General features: G+C 43.8%; 1 protein-coding gene across 3 annotated transcripts in view; it reads left to right on the plus strand.

Moving 5' to 3' along the window:
• Positions 1 to 18,316, plus strand: part of LOC108022014 (homeobox protein cut) — a 73,613-nt gene that overhangs the window by 45,936 nt on the left and 9,361 nt on the right. For 2 of the 3 annotated variants that reach the window (XM_017090854.3, XM_044093461.2), the window contains exons 3-5: positions 11,195 to 11,700; positions 11,783 to 11,961; positions 13,114 to 14,604. In XM_017090854.3, coding sequence (XP_016946343.3) covers positions 11,195 to 11,700; positions 11,783 to 11,961; positions 13,114 to 14,604 — 2,176 coding nt within the window. The remainder of the gene's footprint in view (positions 1 to 11,194; positions 11,701 to 11,782; positions 11,962 to 13,113; positions 14,605 to 18,316) is intronic. The other variant, XM_017090855.3, reaches the window with a different exon arrangement.

Below are 18,316 nucleotides of genomic sequence, written 5' to 3' on the forward strand. Positions count from 1 at the left end.
TTCGTTTTAATTTTTTTTGTTATCTGCCCCTACAAAAATGTACGTACGTATTTATAGTATTTCTTTATCGACATTTTTTCACATATTTATTTTATGCACAACCAGCGAGGGAAAAAAGGCCAAACCCCAAAACGAAATCAATTTTATTTTGTACGGACTTTGCTTTGCGGCTAGATTTAGTTGTTTATCATAACACTAGGCCGCTGGAAATACGAAATACGAAATTAAAATATATCTGATTAGCAGTAGGGAAAACCGCAAATGTTTATGGAGTGCTCCATGAATGGCAAGTCATTGATAAGTCGAGGTTTCGTTTCCTTTTTTTTCCCCCATAAATGGTATACACTTTATCTAAAGAGTTAAAATTACAAGTGAGCCGGGTGCCTTAAGCAGGAAAATAAGAAGTATTTTTAGAGGGTTTAGCAAAAATTTGGACTGATAAGGGAACCGATTATTGAGCACTGTCCCGCATCTCGGCGACACCATCCAACCATCCATCCATCCATCCATCCATCCATCCATCCAATCATCCATTGACCAGCATAAACCGACAGCTCGGGCGTGATAGATAATCGGTTTGGAAATAATAGAAATAATCATAATTTTCCATGCACAAAATTCGATTTGTGCTTATCATCGCGTGACTGCCGCCGATTGCCCATTTAATTCGATCCCACGATGGGCGCTCGAAAATGAAATATAATTCTAATTTCAATTTCGAGTTCAATTCTCGCCCTGACTGGAATCGAACTATATGTCCCCTGTGCATGGGTGATATGTGTTTTGCGTCAGAGGCAAAACCCCTTTGGGGGCTATGCCGCATATACTAACTAGGTAGACGGTTCGGCTAACAGACCCAAATATTTGGATACACGCTCCAGGCGAGAGACAATGCGAGTTTGTTGGGTATTTTTAAATGCAAATCGAGCGGGAAATCCATCAAATGTCTAACGCAAATGGTCTAAAATTAAACGCAGCCGGCAGAAAACCAGATCAACTGTTCAAACAACTCATCGATCCGCCTGAGAAATTTGTGCCCAACTCTCGCCCGCTCTCTCTTTTTCTTTCTAATCAAACAATCCCTAATCTTTGATTCCAAGGCAAGAGCTCAATTGTTTTAGATTTTTTATTAATTCGATTCTCATCCAGTTTGTTTGTTGCTTTTTGCACGTTTGACAAAAAATTGAATTGAAACGAAACCCAAATATTATTGGCGATTATTCGAATTTAGTACGAGTTATTATGCCAATGGAGGCAAAAGTTTGTCTGCCCAAGAGTGAATCGTTGCGTGTAGTGTTCGCCTTGAGAAGAAGTCGACTATGAGACGGGTGAGCAGGGTGAGCAGATATATGTTTGAGTTGCGTATCGGATTAGTTGGTGGTTTTGAGTTATTGAAACGGTCTTTCCACATGTCATTAGTCTCAATTCGAACACAAAAACGAACCAAAAGACAGGCGGCCATACGGGATAATAATAATAATAGTAATGCAAATACGAATACGAATACGAATGCCAGCCGCACAATTGCAATTATTCAATTCAAATCAATCAGCACACGAATACCATGGCACTTGGATTACTGGAGACATTGAGCTTAGTTTAGGACTACTACAGCCTGCAATGATTGCTGCTGTATGCTGATGTTGCTGCTGTGTGTTGCCGATGTTGCTGCTGCTGTTGCTGTTGTGCTTATCGTGCTGTTGTTGCTATTTGTATTTGCTGATTAAAGTGAAAAACAGTCATTATCGTGTACAGTGGCGTGGGCAAAGGGGTTTAGAGGATTTATAAGTTATAAGATCTGTTTAGATTTTTATGCTGTCTAATCTTTTTTACTTGGAATAGTATATGATAAGTAAAAAAATACTAAATACCAAGAAAATACTCTCGAAACGGGCTAAATAATACCAGTCTTCTCTGTGCAAGGCCACACTATATCTTTTAAATATTCATTAATATCATTATATTTTATTTTATTTCCATTTTTATTTCTATTTTTGAGACCCCCCTGGGGGCTGCCCCTTTTCGCTGCGCCCCTGATCGTGCAGCACACACACCCACACACCAACCCCCTGGCTTTTTCGACCAATTGCGGATAAATTCAATTTATTTATCGCATATGGATTCTGATCGGCGGGTGTCTGAGCAGTCCGGCCATATAGATGGTGCTCTCTCTGTCTGCCCGACCAGGCCCCTCTCTTTCGCACATTGACTGATTGCCGTTGGGCTGTTGTTGTTGTAGTTATAAGTGTGGTGGCTGTAGTTGTTGCTGTCGTTGCTCGTAGTTGTTGATGTGTACTTTTAGTGGCTAGTATAGTTTTGTGCTGGGTAAATGTGTGATTTTGATTTTTTTAAATTGATTATTTCCTTATTTTCGTTCGCCGGGCTTTTGTTGTTGCGTGAGCTAGTTCAGTTCAATTTGGAATTTAAAAAAATTATTATTGTTGATGCGACGGCGCTGCCTGTGTTGCATCAGCATTGTTGTTGGATTTTGAACTTTCCCGCGCGCGTCTCATTAAAGGGAAAATCGTTTTTTCCTCGTGTCTTTTTTTTTAATGTTTTCTGTTTTTTTTTTTTTTGCTTTTTTTTCCCCCCCTTAAATAAATATAGAAACATGCACACGGCTCTATCTAATTGGAGGCCATTAAAACGGTGACAAGTCGAAAATGCAATTGGCCAAAAAGAAAAACCGAATTGCCAGTGATTTATGGCCAGCAAATAATCGAGCGCAGAAGACTGGGTTGGGGGTGCTCGAATGAAAAATCTGCCAAGTCTTGGCCCAAAGTCTTGTAGCCATTAATATTTTGTGTGTGCGAATGGTGTGGGCCATGCCGTATTCCTGGCAATTTCTGGCAATCTGCAAAATTGTCAATTTCGATTCCACATCGCACCTCTGGGCCTCCAAGTCAATTACAGGCATGAACGGAAATTTAGCATTTCAATTAGCACAAGAAGCACAGACGACACTCCTGCTTCTTACACACTCTGCCTGTCGATAAATCAAATTGCATTTCTTTTTATTAATTAATTTAGCATTAAATTGAGTTTGCAGCAGCCTGCTCATCCCACGGCAACTGCCAAGCTCGGCAATTAATTAACTTTGCATTTGAATTTATTATCTTGCAGATAGTGAGTGGAAAAAAGCCAGATACCAGATATTATAAGTGTGTGTATATGGTATTCTCTGGCAGTCATGGTTAAAGTTAAAACGATGTGTTTGATTAGCCTCCGTTGGCGTTTTTGTTTGCCAACCTTCGCTGCGATGTGTGTACGTGTGACAGTCCAAAGCGATTATGATGATAGATTATGAGATAGCCAAGTACTGGGGAAAAACAGACCAAGAATTCGCTGCAATTGCCCAGATTAAATGTGGCACAAATACGCATGTATATAGGGAAATCTTAATTCTACGTGCCCAAAGAAGCTGGACGGAAGCCGGGCAATTAGCTAGACAATTGATTTCAAATTAAATGGGGGGGCTAGAAAAAAACACCCCGATGCTCTGCATTTAAGTTCCTCCATTTTATATGCACATTTTGAAGACCATCAAACGCAGGTCCACGGCCAAATTCGAACAATTAAAAAAGGCTGAGCATAAAAATCATTCAATTTGGGGCGGTAAATGGCGGGGCTTTAATTAGTTTGCTATGCTGTCGCTTCAATTTTGATGCAAGTTAACCGCGACATCGTCGCCAGCCCCATCATCGCGAGCCCAGCGTATCTCAACTCATCTCATCTCCGTTTTCGTCGTCGTCATCATCCGCAGCATCCGAGAAATCTCCAACTCGACGCAAATTAAGCGTCGTCAAAATAATTGCCGTGGCTCGGTCAAAATGCGACCGCAGTCCCAGACGCACAGTGGGCGTTGTGGGGTTAATTTCCAATCACCAACACTGGCTTTACTTTCATTCATCTGTGGTAGAATTCAAAATGTCACAAGCTAAAAATAATAAAATCATTTAGAAATGATTTTAAAATTTTCTAAACACTTTCCTTGCATTTTCTTGATAGCTTAACCCACTGTTGGCTTAGCCAAAGCCTCAATTTCACTGCCATTTCCGTTTTAACCCCCCCGCCCGGCTGCAAGACGGGCAATTAAAATAAGCTGGCCATATCTATTTTTGCCGACTTCTTTTTCGGCGCTTTTTATGCATTTCCATTGGCATTTAACCCCCCCATGGCCCCCCATGGCCCCCCATGGTGCTGCGAGGCACTACTAATAGCAATGAAATTGTCATCAAACGAAGATTGAGTCCACAAGGAGGCGAGTTAATCGATGCACAGACAGCGACGAGGGGCTGAAAATTCAATTAGAACTTGACGCTGATGTGCAAATCAAATTACTGTCCCGTCATAGTACAGCCGCCCCTCAAAAAAAAAAATAAAAAAATGCAGAAACCTTCTTTGGATCGAAATAAATTTGGTATTTGCTTGGCGGCCCTTTTGATTTCATCGATATCTTCGCTTTATTTGCCTTGCCCAACTTGCAGCTGTCGAGCGGCTGACTCAACCCCTTAACCCCCTAAGTAGCTTTGTGTGTTGCAACTGCAGACACCTGCTTAACCCCCTGCTTAGCCCCCCCGCGAAAAATCTCGCTGGCCAAAAGGACAACGGCAAGCGGAAGGAAGTTGAAACCATTAGAAACTGGCAAACCCCCCACTTGGAATTTCATACCCAGGCGAACTCATATTTTCACATACATATCCACTGAGGAGGGCCAACCGAAAATAAAAAAATAACCGAAACACCAAAAAAAAAGCACTCCGAAATAAAGGGCACACACAGAAAACAATGACAGCAGGATCATCAGACAGGATGGAGAGGACTTTCGGTTCGAGCCTTACGACTGTTTGCTCCAGAGATGTTGATTGGCATTCGAGGGTTAAGCGGGGCAGGGCCCTCCTCCATGCGGGCAAAGGACCAAAAAGCCAGAGCCGAGAGATGAGCAACGGTGCCGTGCTCATAAATTATTGTCTAGACTATGATTTTAACGTTTTTTGATTATGAAAGACTCACTCAAACCGCCCGGCAAACAAAACCAAAAAAAAAACCCACCGAAACCCATATAAAATAAAATTTTGCTGGCATATACAACCTTTTTCGCATTTTTCCTGTACGTTTCTGTTTCCCCGGTTTTATTTTGCCCGTGCAGATATCATATCAATAAGCAAAAGGATTAGACATGTGACTGGGCCCCAAATAACCCGTGGGGCCACCCATCTCGGCCCGAGTGCTTATCGACAAAAAATATACATGTACATATATAAAAAGCCGATTCGACTTTTTCTATTTTCTGGCCATATAAATAAAAGTCAAGGGCTTTTTTCCTCTGCCAGCCAGACAATTATTAAGCAAAAGTTTAACGAATTAGAAACAAAAGTGCCGGCCGAGTGGGGGTTAAAGGTGGGCAGCTTTGATTAAAAATATATATACACATGTCCGGGTGGGGAAGAGGGGTTAAGGCTAGCAGCCAGCCCACTCAAGGGTTAAACAGGGGAGGCGAAACCCTTGGCAGACAATAAAATCGAAACATAAATCGAAAATTGTAAAATTCGAATAAGAAAATGCGCGGCAAAGAAGAAGATGTTCGCCCCCTCTTGGGGGTGGAAATGGGGGGTCCTGGGAATTGTAAAGCTGTCAAATTTTAATTACAAAACTTTATAATCCAAAAAATACAACAACATCGGGAGGGGGCTCGAACGAGACGAACGAGTTGCGAATTGCGTGCCCCAAGGGGGGTTGGGGCCTCAAATCAATTCAATAACTCTGGAGCTGTGTGCGTGTGTGCGTAAATAAGCGAATGAACGAATGACTGAATGACTGGCTGACTGAATGACTGGCTGACTGAATGACTATTTGAGTGACTAACTGACAAACCCGCAGCCCACCCCCTGCAACCCTTTTGGGCCGCCAAAACCCCACGTTTTCGTGCCAACTTCAACTTGCAAAATGTTTGATTTATGCCTTTGAATTGTTGTAAATTGCCAGGCCACACCTCCGCCCTCTGAAAAACCCCCGCCTCCCTCTCAAACGCCCCCCCCCGGCCATTGACAAATAATGCAAAAATTCTGGGGAAATTACCTGCGATTTGAGGTCTTTAAGCTGATGAATTGTCTGTCAGTGGGAATGAATGAATAAGTGAATGAATTGGGCGCTTGAGTGAGTGAATAAGGGCGGGCAATCAAGAGCCTGAAGGAGATATTCAATTGAACTGTTTGTGGGCTATTTAAAAAACCAAACATTCAATGTTCCCAAGGCATAACCCAAACGTCTAAGTAAACCATCTTGGATATGTATTATGAGTACACAAATCGTGCAGATGAATCATTCGAGGGCGGCCGGGTTGGGGCACTTACAGTGGGGACTCCCCCATATGTGACCTCTTTCGGGGTCTTTGTTTCTGCCCTGTATTTTTGTTTTTATTTTTATTTCGCTACCATCTTTTAGCCAGGTTTTTTGCTGTTTTCCCTTCATTTCTGCCTTGGTTTCTGTTTGCGCTCTCCGCTCTCGTCATATTCTTTGTTATCTTTTGTTGCAAATTGCCAACTTGGGCATTGCCAGTTGCAAAAATGCAACATCCACAGCGATACGGGCAAACAAAGGCCTTGGCGTCAAAGCTCTGGGGTGCACTTGGCAGACTCTAAAGCTCCCTCCCCCGGCAAATGCCCCTTTTTATCACTCGAAGGCCCCGTGCTCGAGCCCCGGCCCGTTCGCCCACGAGCCGGCGAAACATCGCGAGCTATACTCCTTTGGCAACACTTGAAACAATCAAAAATCAATGACAAGCAGCACGGCCAAGAACCATCACTGAAAGAAAAAAGTGTGGCAAATTTTAAAAAAAAAAATAAAGTTCAAGAGTTTTTTTCAATATATTCCTTAACATTTTAGACAGAAAACTATAAAGTTTATATATTTATAAAGCCCTTATTAAAAAATAAAGAAGGTGAAGGTTCAAAGTCATAGCTTATAACTTACTGATTGCAGAAATTTTTTTTAATATTTTTTTTTTAATTTTTTTTAAAATCATAAAAGTCAAGTAGTTCTAAACTACTTTAATATTCAAAGTCAACATTTATTACTTATCCAAAAAATATTTTTTTTATATTTCTCAAAATATTCTAAAATTTCTCTCTGTGTGCTGTATAAAATTCAGCAAGGAGCGCCTGAAAAAAACCAGTTGACGACATTGAGACGCAGCTTCTTCCCCGGCTGTTGCCTTTTACTCATTTGTCTTTTGGCTTTTTGGAAATTAACAACAGAGTCAACCCCCAGCCGGCCCACCAGCCCACCAGCCTCCCCCACTGCCACCTGATGTTGACGCTGCCTCCGGCAAAAGTTACCCCTTTTTTATGTGCGCTATCTCTATCCATCACTCCACTCGCTCCCCGCTGCCAGTCATATATATATTTTAAAATTTTTATGCCCGAATGAATTTTAATTCCTTTGACGGTTTTTGCCTTTGCCATTGGCAGCTGACGGCCTAAAAGTCTAGAACAAAATACAAAATACAAAATGCGAAAAAAAGAATACAGAAGAGAATTATTTTATAAGCAAGCCCTGAAGAGCTTCGCTGCGAGACTGTGTGTGTGTGTGTGTGTGTGTGTGTGTGTCTTTGATTGCTTATTGTTAATTTGTATTTGTAGATTGGTGTCCCTGTGTGTGTGCGATGCTGCTGCTCGCTGATTAAACCCTTTTTTTACACCCCCACCACCGCCCACTCTCTGGGCTGAGAACCCTTGCCTCATGTGGAGTACACACATGGAGATGTGTGGAGACAGACTGAGGCATAACCTTAATTCCTTTTGGCATTTTATGCTTCCTTCTTGGGCACTTGGAGAAATTTGCTCGATGTCTACATAGAGTGTAGCAAATTTAAGAGGGAGTTGTTCTTGATTATAAGTTTTACACCTTCTTACCTTATTTTGCCATTTTTTTTCATTTCTGTTTTTCGAATTCATTTAAATTACATTTATAGTGGGAATACCTCTTTGTTTCCTAGGGTTTTAATAATGTTACTTCCCAAATAATACCAATTTTAAGAGGAAGTTGTTCTTGATTATAAGTTTTACACCTTCTTACCTTATTTTTCATTTCTGTTTTTCAAACTCATTTAAGTTACATTTATAGTTGGAATACCTATTTGTTTCCTAGGGCTTTTAAGAATGTTACCTCCCAAATAATACCAATTTTAAGAGTAAGTTGTTCTTGATAATAACTGCCATACCGCAATACATCAAGTTAAGAGCTTTTTTCCTTATACAACTTTCTTAAAATGTTTCTTTTATATTTATAATTGAAATACTTGTTAGATTTTTCGGTTTTTTTAACTTAAGTTCTTTATAATTATGTTTTTAGACCAATATTATAGTATTTGCCAATTATTTTCCCCCGTGTAGGCGCATCTGCCGCCAATTGTGCGACGTTTCTCGTCTTTTGCCTTCGAGTGTTTGTTATTGTTGTTTCAGATCCCAAACTCTCCTCTTGAAAAACCCCCCCGGCATCCCTATCTGCCGGAAAATCCCCCCATATATGTATATTGACTGCTTTGTCAATTGTTATGCAAAAGGGTAAAACGAATTGCAGGGGGGAATGAGTTACTTTTCGGCTGCTTGGCAATTTTGTTAATTACAAATCGTTTGCTTTTCGCTCGCTGCTAATGTTCCACATTCCCATTCCACCGACTCGCCAAGGCAAAAATTATTACCCAAACTAGGGAAAATCCGGCAGTAGCACAGCTCTCGGGTCCAGTCTTTTGTCCAGCTTTTCCACTGTTTTGCCCCGCTGGCGGGAGTGAGTGGGGAAAAATGTAAATTTTCATAATTTCACAGTCAATACAGGAGGCCAAAACCAACACAGGAGTTAGTCCACAACCCCCTCCCAAGGTATTTGTTATAGTTTGTTTGATTGCTGTTGGATGTTACATATATAGCTCACTGTGCAGCCTCATCAACCACAGAAAGTTTGGGCTCAAGGGTTGAAAATGATTTCCACTGTCTCCGGCTCTGTGTGGGCTGCTCAAAATCCATCCGAAAAGTTGATTTATCGCTTTAATATTTCCACTCTTGGCCAGGGAGTTTTTCGAAAATATTCTCTGAGAACACGATCGAACCCCTGCATTTGCATACTTGCCAAGCTTCATTGTCATTTGTGTTTTTACTAATTAGGTTTTTCGGGCTTACGCTCGAGCAATCGCAGATGTATTGGCCGCGGTACAGTTGCCACATGTGAGGACTAGCTGAGCCTTCCGCCGAGGGACGTGCGATGGAGACGGAGTTCAGCCCGCGACTTGCGCTAATTGCGTTTATTTAAGAAAGCTGGAAAAATGCGAGGGCTGTCTGCCGAGCAGTTGGCAATTAGAAGAGCCACCCCCTCGTGGGCTCACCGCACCCATAAGATTTTTATGCAATTAATTTGAGTCGTCGTTTGTCGTCTTGTCATGTCTCTCCGGCTCCGGCTCTGGCTCCGTCTCCGGCTCCGAAAGGGTGGCTCTTGGCCGTATGCTAATGAAAAATCGAACACGCATGCCAACATTTTCGCCGGGATACCGGCCTGTCGTTCCAGAAACCCCAAACCCCAAACCCCAGGGCCAAAACCTTAACCCCCGCCATCCCACGGGCCTTCACACATCCGGGGGTCCTTTGATTGATAATAGAATTAACCGGCTGGCGGCTGTTTTGCATTTTTCGGCATGCCACATGGCCGTACACGCATGTTGTTGATGCTTTTTTAATGCCAATTATGTGGCACGGCTTGGGGGTGGGGGGGGGGGGGCATTGTTTATGGCCAATAATCGTCGGCCACCCCTCCACAAGTATTGATAAAATAGACACATGAAGTGGGCGGTGTTCCCATGTTGATGGCATTATTGTTTATGCCCATGTTCGACACAAATCACGCAATGACACGCAAATTCGTAGTTAGAATTATGTTGATGCCGCGACTTATTTATTTTGCATATGGGCTAAAGTTGTGGCATATTCTAACAAAAAATGATTTGATTGATTGGCTAATCAATAATGGCATTTACCTCATTTTCTCAGCGGGTAAACTTTGTGTTTTCGTCCCTCTGGCAGCTGCGTCAATTAAAAACCGCGCCATCAAATTAATTTTAATCACATAATAACCAATACACACACGCACACACGGATGGGGGGGCGGGACACGCCCACCTGGCTGTCATTAAAAAATTTCGTTGCATACCACACGGCGCTGTCGAAAAACTTTATCTTGTCAACTTTCACCAAGAAAGTGTGTGTGTGTGTGTGGGGAGGGGGGGGGGGGGTTGATTTTAGAGGAAAATTAAGAAAAGGGAAGAAGACACACATATGTGCGAGTGTGTGTTGTCGACGCACTTAAGAAAAATTCCCTTGTCAAATTTGCCAATTATCATATTTTCATCAAACAAACAAAGTTCCCAAACAAAGCCTCGGGGGCTGGCGCTGGGGCCGGGGCTTCACTGTACCTGGCGGCATTTGGCGGTTGGTGGTGCTGCTGCTACCTATCTGCTTCACACACCACCCACCCACACCCACACCCACATCAGAGGCAGAGTCAGAGTCCCTGGCAATCACCGCCGAGCGACATTGACGTCGTTGTTAATTTTATTAAAAATTATTTTATAACTCTCGAGAACTTTTCACACACACACACACACACACACGCACGCACGTTTGCACATGTGAGGAAAATGTGAATTTTCCCAGAAGGTAAATGGGTAAAACACGAGACAACAGCAATCAATGGGTAAAGGCAATAACGTGAGATAAGGGGTGGATCTATAGGCATTATCTTTTAATTAAATAGGTTAGAAAAGTAAAATAGATTGGGTTTTCGGAATTTTTAAACCCACTTCTATGGTTTGATTCCTAAAATATTAGTGTTTTAAGGGAGAATATTATACTATAACTTTTAAAGCTTAAAGTGTTGATATATCTTAGTATTCGGAATTTCGTTTAGCTTTTATAAGGGAGAACTTTATATGATATCATATCATATCATTATTATAAAATTTCATGTAGTATAGTATAGGTGATAAAATGCTATCTATATAGATCCTATAAAAATATATCGTATTTTAATAGATCATATTTTAATAGATCATAGCTTAATATATCATATTTTTAAATATCCAATCTTAAGATCATATAATTTTCTATAGCTTATACTAAAACCCCCTCTCTTTTCCTATCCCTTCCAGATTAAAGCACTTCTGGACGAGCTGCAACGCCTGAGGGCGCTGGAGCAGACGCACCTGGTGCAAATCCAGCGACTGGAGGAGCACCTGGAGGTCAAGCGGCAGCACATCATGCGCCTGGAGGCCCGCCTGGACAAGCAGCAGATCAATGAGGCGCTGGCCGAGGCCACCGCCTTGGCGGCAGCTGCTGCCACCAACAACAACAACAACAGCCAGAGCAGCGACAACAACAAGAAGCTGGATGCCACCCCGCTGGATGCCTCATCATCCATATCCATTGGCGATCTGCCGGAGGCCACCAAGGCCCCCGCAGCTCCCGCGGAGGATGAGGACGAGGACGAGGATCAGGCCATGCTGGTGGACGCCGAGGAGGCGGAGGTCAAGCCGGAGGAGCCGACCCACCATCGCGACGAGGAGGACGACGAGGAGGAGGAGGAGGCCGAGGATCGGGAGGCGGTCAATGCCACCGCCAACGATAGCAACGAGCTCAAAATCAAAAAGGAACAGCAGTAAGTGTTCGGAAGGCCCAAGATAATTTGTTTATATTTACTTTTATTAATCCTGAAATTTTGCTTTATTTTCACTTTACAGCAGTCCGCTGGATCTGAATGTGCTCAGTCCGAATTCGGCCCTGGCCACTGCCGCCGCGGCCGCCGCTGCCGCCGCCTGCGCCAACGACCCCAACAAATTCCAGGCGCTGCTCATCGAGCGGACCAAAGCCCTGGCCGCCGAGGCGCTCAAGAATGGCGCCAGTGATGCCATCAGCGAAGGTGAGTCCCGGGTTCGCGTCGCTGCTATCAGCTGGGCTAAGTTGTTGCATAGGGTGGATCGTTTGTTAATGAAAGTGCCACACATATTTACAAAAAACTTTTCAGTTGCTTAAAAATAATTATATAAGATCATCAACAGTCAATACTATAAAAAATAATTTTATTTTACCCAGAGAAATTTTTTTATTGTTTTTTATTAATTCATATCATTGGCAAGCTCATTAATTTTTATAAAATATTTTTGTTATATTAGAGAAAACTTTATAAAACCCGTTGCTATCGGTCCACCCTAGTGTGTACTGTACTTCCGGTTTGTCTGGCTGCCGTTTGCCTCGCCCTCCTCTTGTTCTTCCCACCTCCTTCCTGCTTCCTCCGCCTGTCCGATATTTCTTGGCTTATCAATCGCTTTGATTTGAAACCGACGACGACTACGTTGTATTTCTTCTGTTTTTTTTTTCATTTTATGGTTTATTTAACCGCTTATCGCCGGCGGAGGATAAACCGTCCAGCGAAGAAGAATAATTATATCTGGGCGGGTGGAGGACGTGGACATTGGTAAGGGGCTTTCCTTATATAAAGGCAGACGGCGCCAGATTTTATGGCCCAAAAAGGCAAACAGCTCTTATTTTTTTCCACATTTTTTTTACTTGCCTTTATTTCCACCTCTGACAAAATATTTGCATCGAGCGAATGTGAGCGTTCGATGGTTATTGTTGCTCTTGTTGTTTGTTGATATTATCGTTGTTGTTGTTGTTGATGATGTCGAAGTTGTTGTTGTCATTGTGCTCTGCATGTTTATCGATAGCAGAACGACACACTCCATCTCTCTTTATCGCTATTTTCGATCATAAATCGTTTTTATATGCCATAAATACATATACAAAATATATATAACATTAATATATATATACTCCAACACACCAGAGATTCTTTGTTATTTTGTTGCACTAAATTGGCGAAAAAAAAGAGAAAGAAAATCGAGAATGAAAAATTAACTTCAGAAAAAACAAAGAACCGGCTAAAGACAAGTTTTGATTAATTTTTGGCGTTTTGTTCCTTGGATGTTGTTGACCAAACTATGATACCAAATTATGATCTTGCTTTCAAAAGCAGCAACAACAAATAGCCCAGTTTGTTTGTTGTTATCCCCAGAAATCAACCGAAATGAAGCAGAAGCAGCAGACGAAGAACCAGCCACTGCAGCACTTGCAACGCTGGCCACACTGGCCACGCCTGCAACACTGGCCACATCAAGTGTGGCAACACTGGCAAGCGAAAAGGAAGCGAAAGTGGGCCATGAAATGGCGCCCAAACAGGAAATCGAAGAAGTGGACGAGGAGGAGGAGGAGGAGGATCCGGTGATCCTGCCCGAGCAACTGGTCAACGATTACTGGCGACGGGGCTTCGAGTCGGGGAACAATGCAAATAACACGAACAATACAAATGCCAGCCAAGGGAGCAAAACGCCAACAATTTATCAAAGTCTTAGGGCCGAGCAGCAGGCACAATTGCTGCCGCCGCCGCCACCACCGCCCCCGCAGCAACAGCAACATCTACACTTTCCACAGCAGCAACAACAACAACAGCAACAGCAGCAACTGCAACAACAGCAGCAGCAGCAGCAGCAACAGCAACATGGACCATCGTCCACAGCCTTGCTTAGTCAACTGGTTAACTCAACATTTTCCAACTCTTCCAACTCTTCTCGCCTAGATGCCCACCACCAACAGCAGCAGCACCACCAGCAACAGCAGCAACACCACCAGCAGCCACATCACCAGCAACACCACCAGCAGCAGCAACACCTCCACCAGCAGCAACACCATCATCACCTGCAGAACAGCGGCAGCAGCAGCAATCCCGCCACCAACGACCACCATCATGGACACCACTTGCACGGCCACGGGCTGCTGCATCCGTCGGCGGCGCACCACCTGCACCACCAGCAGGCGGCCAACGAGTCCAGCTCGAACTCGAGCACACCCACTGCGGCGGCCAACAGTGGCAGCAATGGCAGCGGCAACACGAACGCCACCAGCAATGCCACCGCTCAGCTGGCCGCCAGCTTGGCCAGCACCCTGAACGGCAACAAGTCGCTGCTCCAGGAGGATAGCAATGGCCTGGCCGCCGCCGCCGCCATGGCCGCCCATGCCCAGCATGCCGCCGCCCTGGGTCCGGGCTTCCTGCCCGGCCTGCCGGCCTTCCAGTTTGCCGCCGCCCAGGTGGCCGCCGGTGGCGATGGACGTGGTCACTATCGTTTCGCCGACTCCGAGCTGCAATTGCCACCGGGTGCATCGATGGCCGGGCGCCTGGGCGAATCCCTCATACCCAAGGGTGATCCCATGGAGGCCAAGCTGCAGGAGATGCTGCGCTACAACATGGACAAGTATGCCAATCAGGCCCTGGACACGCTGCACATCTCGCGACGCGTCCGGGAACTCCTGTCGGTGCACAACATCGGGCAGCGACTGTTCGCCAAATATATTCTCGGGCTGTCGCAGGGCACCGTGTCGGAGCTGCTGAGCAAACCCAAGCCGTGGGACAAGCTGACGGAGAAGGGACGCGATAGCTACCGCAAAATGCACGCCTGGGCCTGTGACGATAATGCCGTCATGCTGCTCAAATCGCTGATACCCAAGAAAGGTGAGTGGATTAGCCTGTAAGGCCAGAAGGGGTTACGGAAGGGGTTATGGATGGTGTTATGGAAGGGGTTATGGAAGGGGTTATGGAAGGGGTTAAGGAAGGGGTTATGGAAGGGGTTATGGAAGGGGTTATGGAAGTTGTTATAGAAGGGGTTATGGAAGGGGTTATGGAAGGTGTTATAGAAGGGGTTAAGGAAGGGGTTAAGGAAGGGGTTTTTATAAAATGAAGAGCTTAGCCAGTTGGACAGCTTAGCGTGGCGATAAAGTTTAACAAAATTGGTAAAAAGGATGTACAAGGTTTTTAAAAAATAATAATAAAAATCAAATTTAAAAAAAAAAGGTTTAAAAAAAATTCAAAATAATTGGAATAACCTTCAAAAATGTACCAATAGGTACCCCCATTTGAATCCTTTACTTAGCAGAACTCCTTACTTATCAGTTCACTGAACTAGTTTCGAAGGCAAACCCGATTCAAACCGCAGGCCTTAACCGATTGAGGCACATCCTTCAACTCGAACTTCAAACGATGTCCTCGCTGTCCCTCTCTCTTTCTTTGGCCTTCTCTCTTTCTCTCTTCATTTTTTGCTGATTTTTTGCGGCTTTTGGCGTTTTTCATTTCGTTTGGCCGGCGGCCAAAACATTAAATTGTGAAATTTTAATTATTTTTGATTTTTGCGTATAATCAACGTGCCAACAGCAGCCACACAGCAGCGGCAGCGACAAACTTGACGACGCCATTTTCTGGGGGCGGAGGGCGTTGGGGACGGGCTGGGGCAGCCAGTGGCGGGGGCCGAGGGGTGGGCGGACCAAAGAGAGACATTTGCGGTGCAGTTGGAGCGGCCATTTGCCTGTCGCCATAAATTTCGGCAAATTCGCACATTAGGCGTGAAAATGAACAGGAATTCGTTTCATTTTGTCTCGTTTTTCGAATTTTTTTTCCCTGTTTATTTTTTTTTTTTTTTGGGTTTTCATTCACAGTAGATCTTAGGAACCGCATTATAATGGGTACATATCTTTAGAGCTCTCTAGAAACAGGAACATCTCATAATTATACTTTCAATATTTCCTTGAAAATATGAGATTTATATTTGTAGGGGACGCAGTCGAACTTAAGTTTGCCAGTGGCCTGCTCTTGTTATCTAGTTGTCTTGGTTTCCCGCTCCCTTATTGATTAGTCATCAATTTTATGGCCGGAAAACTTTCTGGCGGCGGAAAAAGCGAAAATATGTCAATGCAAAAGTATGTTTAAAGTGCCAGCACGCATTGGCGGAGCCGCCCCCCTCCACACATTTGTGCCTACGCCCCTTCCTCACCTGCCACAAAGTTAATCAAATGTGTGTGACTGTGCGTGTGTGTGTGTGTGTTGGTCTAAGTGCATGCAAATGTTGACAATTAATTTATGACGATTACTCATGGCAGCTAAACTAACTGTGACTGTTTATAGAGAGGAGTTGCTGATGGCCGGGCGGGGGGTTAAAGTTGGCCGGCCGGGGGTTAAGGGTGGTGGGCTTGCGGAGGCCCAACGACTAAAGTGCAACAAAGGTTATCCGGCAGTTTTTTTTTACCAACCCATTTCTAGAAACCATTTGGAAAGGTAGTATTTGAAAAATAAATTCGCTGATATAGGTGATATTAGTGTAATATTGATGGTCGATCCTAATTTTTTCCAAGTGAACTCTCAACAGCCCCCCCTGCCTGGGCGCCCCTGTCAACTCGGTTGGCTAACAATACTTTGAAGTCATTGTGGCAAAAGTTAACCCAGGATGCGCGTCAATGAATTTTGAATTGTAATTGTTTAAAGCGCGTTATGAACGAAACGGTTAAAAAAGTGGGGTTAGGGCGAGGGAAAGTGAGGTTATGGCGGTACAAAAAAGTGGGGTTAGGGCGGCTTCGACGCGACGACTGCCGTGACAATTGGTCTGTGAAAGGCTTGAAACAAAATACAACAGAAAAAAATCATAACAAAAAAAATGAAATACAACAAAATAAGCATACATATAGCGAACAACGTGAAGTTGAATTAAATGTAAACAACAACCAGCGATGGCGACAACAGCAACAACCAGAGCAACAACCACTGCAACAACAAATAGCAACTGCAACTGACTTCAACGAGGCATGCAAAACGCTGACGTGCCGAGCGTTTGAAGTCGTCTTTGTGGCTGGCCCCAGGGGGGGGTGGGTGCTTGGCTGTTGGGTGGCAGTGGGTGGCATAGCCTGCTCTAGGGTGGCCTAGGGTGGCTTCGTGGCGTAGGGACAGAGCACCACTGGCTTGACGCAAAAGTTTTTGCGTTTTCGGTTTGTTTTCCCTATTTCTTTGCCGGCTTCTATTTGCCTTCTACTTTTTTTCCTCGTTTTTTTTTTTTTTGTATTTGCCACATTTAACGACAATTGTTGCATATTAAACTGCAGCCGTGGGGTGCCAGAGTTCAAAACAGGGCAATATCAATAAAAGGCTGGGGGCTACGTTTACCATCTACATGGGTTTTTAGCTGGGCCCATCGAACTTTTAAAACATAAATAATATTAATTAGGAGGGAAAATGAATACCTTATAGTTTGATTCTTTTATCGGCACTTTTTTTGTTTTTAGTATTCCCCCTTTAGTAAACTTGCCTCGAACCACAAGCGCACAAAAAACTGTTGACAGGACTTTGGCTGAACGCAAAAAAAAAACCTAGGAAAATAGGCAAGACCAGGGGAGAGTTAAGTGCTCAATTGAAACTCGTTTAGCAGGGCGCTCAAAGCCAAGGCAAATGTGGCGAAAAAAAGAAGAAATTACGCGGCGTATACGTAATGACAAAGGGGAGTTTCCCTCTTTTCAGAGCCGGAGAAGTGGGAGGCTCACGGAGCCAGTGTAGCAGCTAATAATACTAGCATATTAACACATAATTTTCAGCAGACACCGTCGTAGTCGTTTATTTGCTTTTAGCCAGGCCAACGCGGGCCAGGCCAAAACAAAAATAATGGGAAAAAAAAGAGTGCGAGTGCCTAAGAATAGAACACACCGAAAGACACGGGCTTCGACAAAACAAAAGCATTCCAAACGCCCGAAGATGCGGCTGAATAAAAACAAAAAATAACCAAAGAAGCGAGGCAGACTGCCACACATTTATTTGCGGCCGCTTCACAAATTATTTGTCACAAGCCATAAAGCGGGCTAAGAGTGTGTGTGTGCGTGTGTGTGTATGGGTGTTGATGCCACACGGGGAAAATAAAAGAAGAAAAACTGGGAGATATTGCTCTGACTAAGTGACCAACGGGGCGTATCAATTCCTTCGCCTTCGCGCGACTCTTGGCCCCCTCCCGATTGTATGCCGTTTTATTTGATTTTATTTATACACATTAGGCACATACCTGTGTGGGGGATAGTTGGGCGGGCAAACCTATCGAAAAAAATATAAAGTCGCTAGCAGAACGATAACATTGGTTTCAGATCGAAAATCCTGTATTTTCCTAATGATTTGTAATACAAACAAGAGAGATAGCGCTTTACAATTTGTACAGATTTAAATATACCTATTTAAGCATATATATTTAAAAAAAATATATTTATCGATATGATACTCTATGTATCGATCCGTTGGTGACATCCCTAAGAGACCGGCGCTGGGCCATTAAAATACTGTGGCATCGCCTAAGTGTGGCGACTCATTGCGGTGACAAAAACAGACAGTTGAGGTGGTTTTCCCTCTACTTTCCTTCGGCCTGGTC

Source organism: Drosophila biarmipes, chromosome X (assembly GCF_025231255.1).
Source record: "Drosophila biarmipes strain raj3 chromosome X, RU_DBia_V1.1, whole genome shotgun sequence".
NCBI classification, from domain to species: Eukaryota; Metazoa; Arthropoda; class Insecta; order Diptera; family Drosophilidae; genus Drosophila; species Drosophila biarmipes.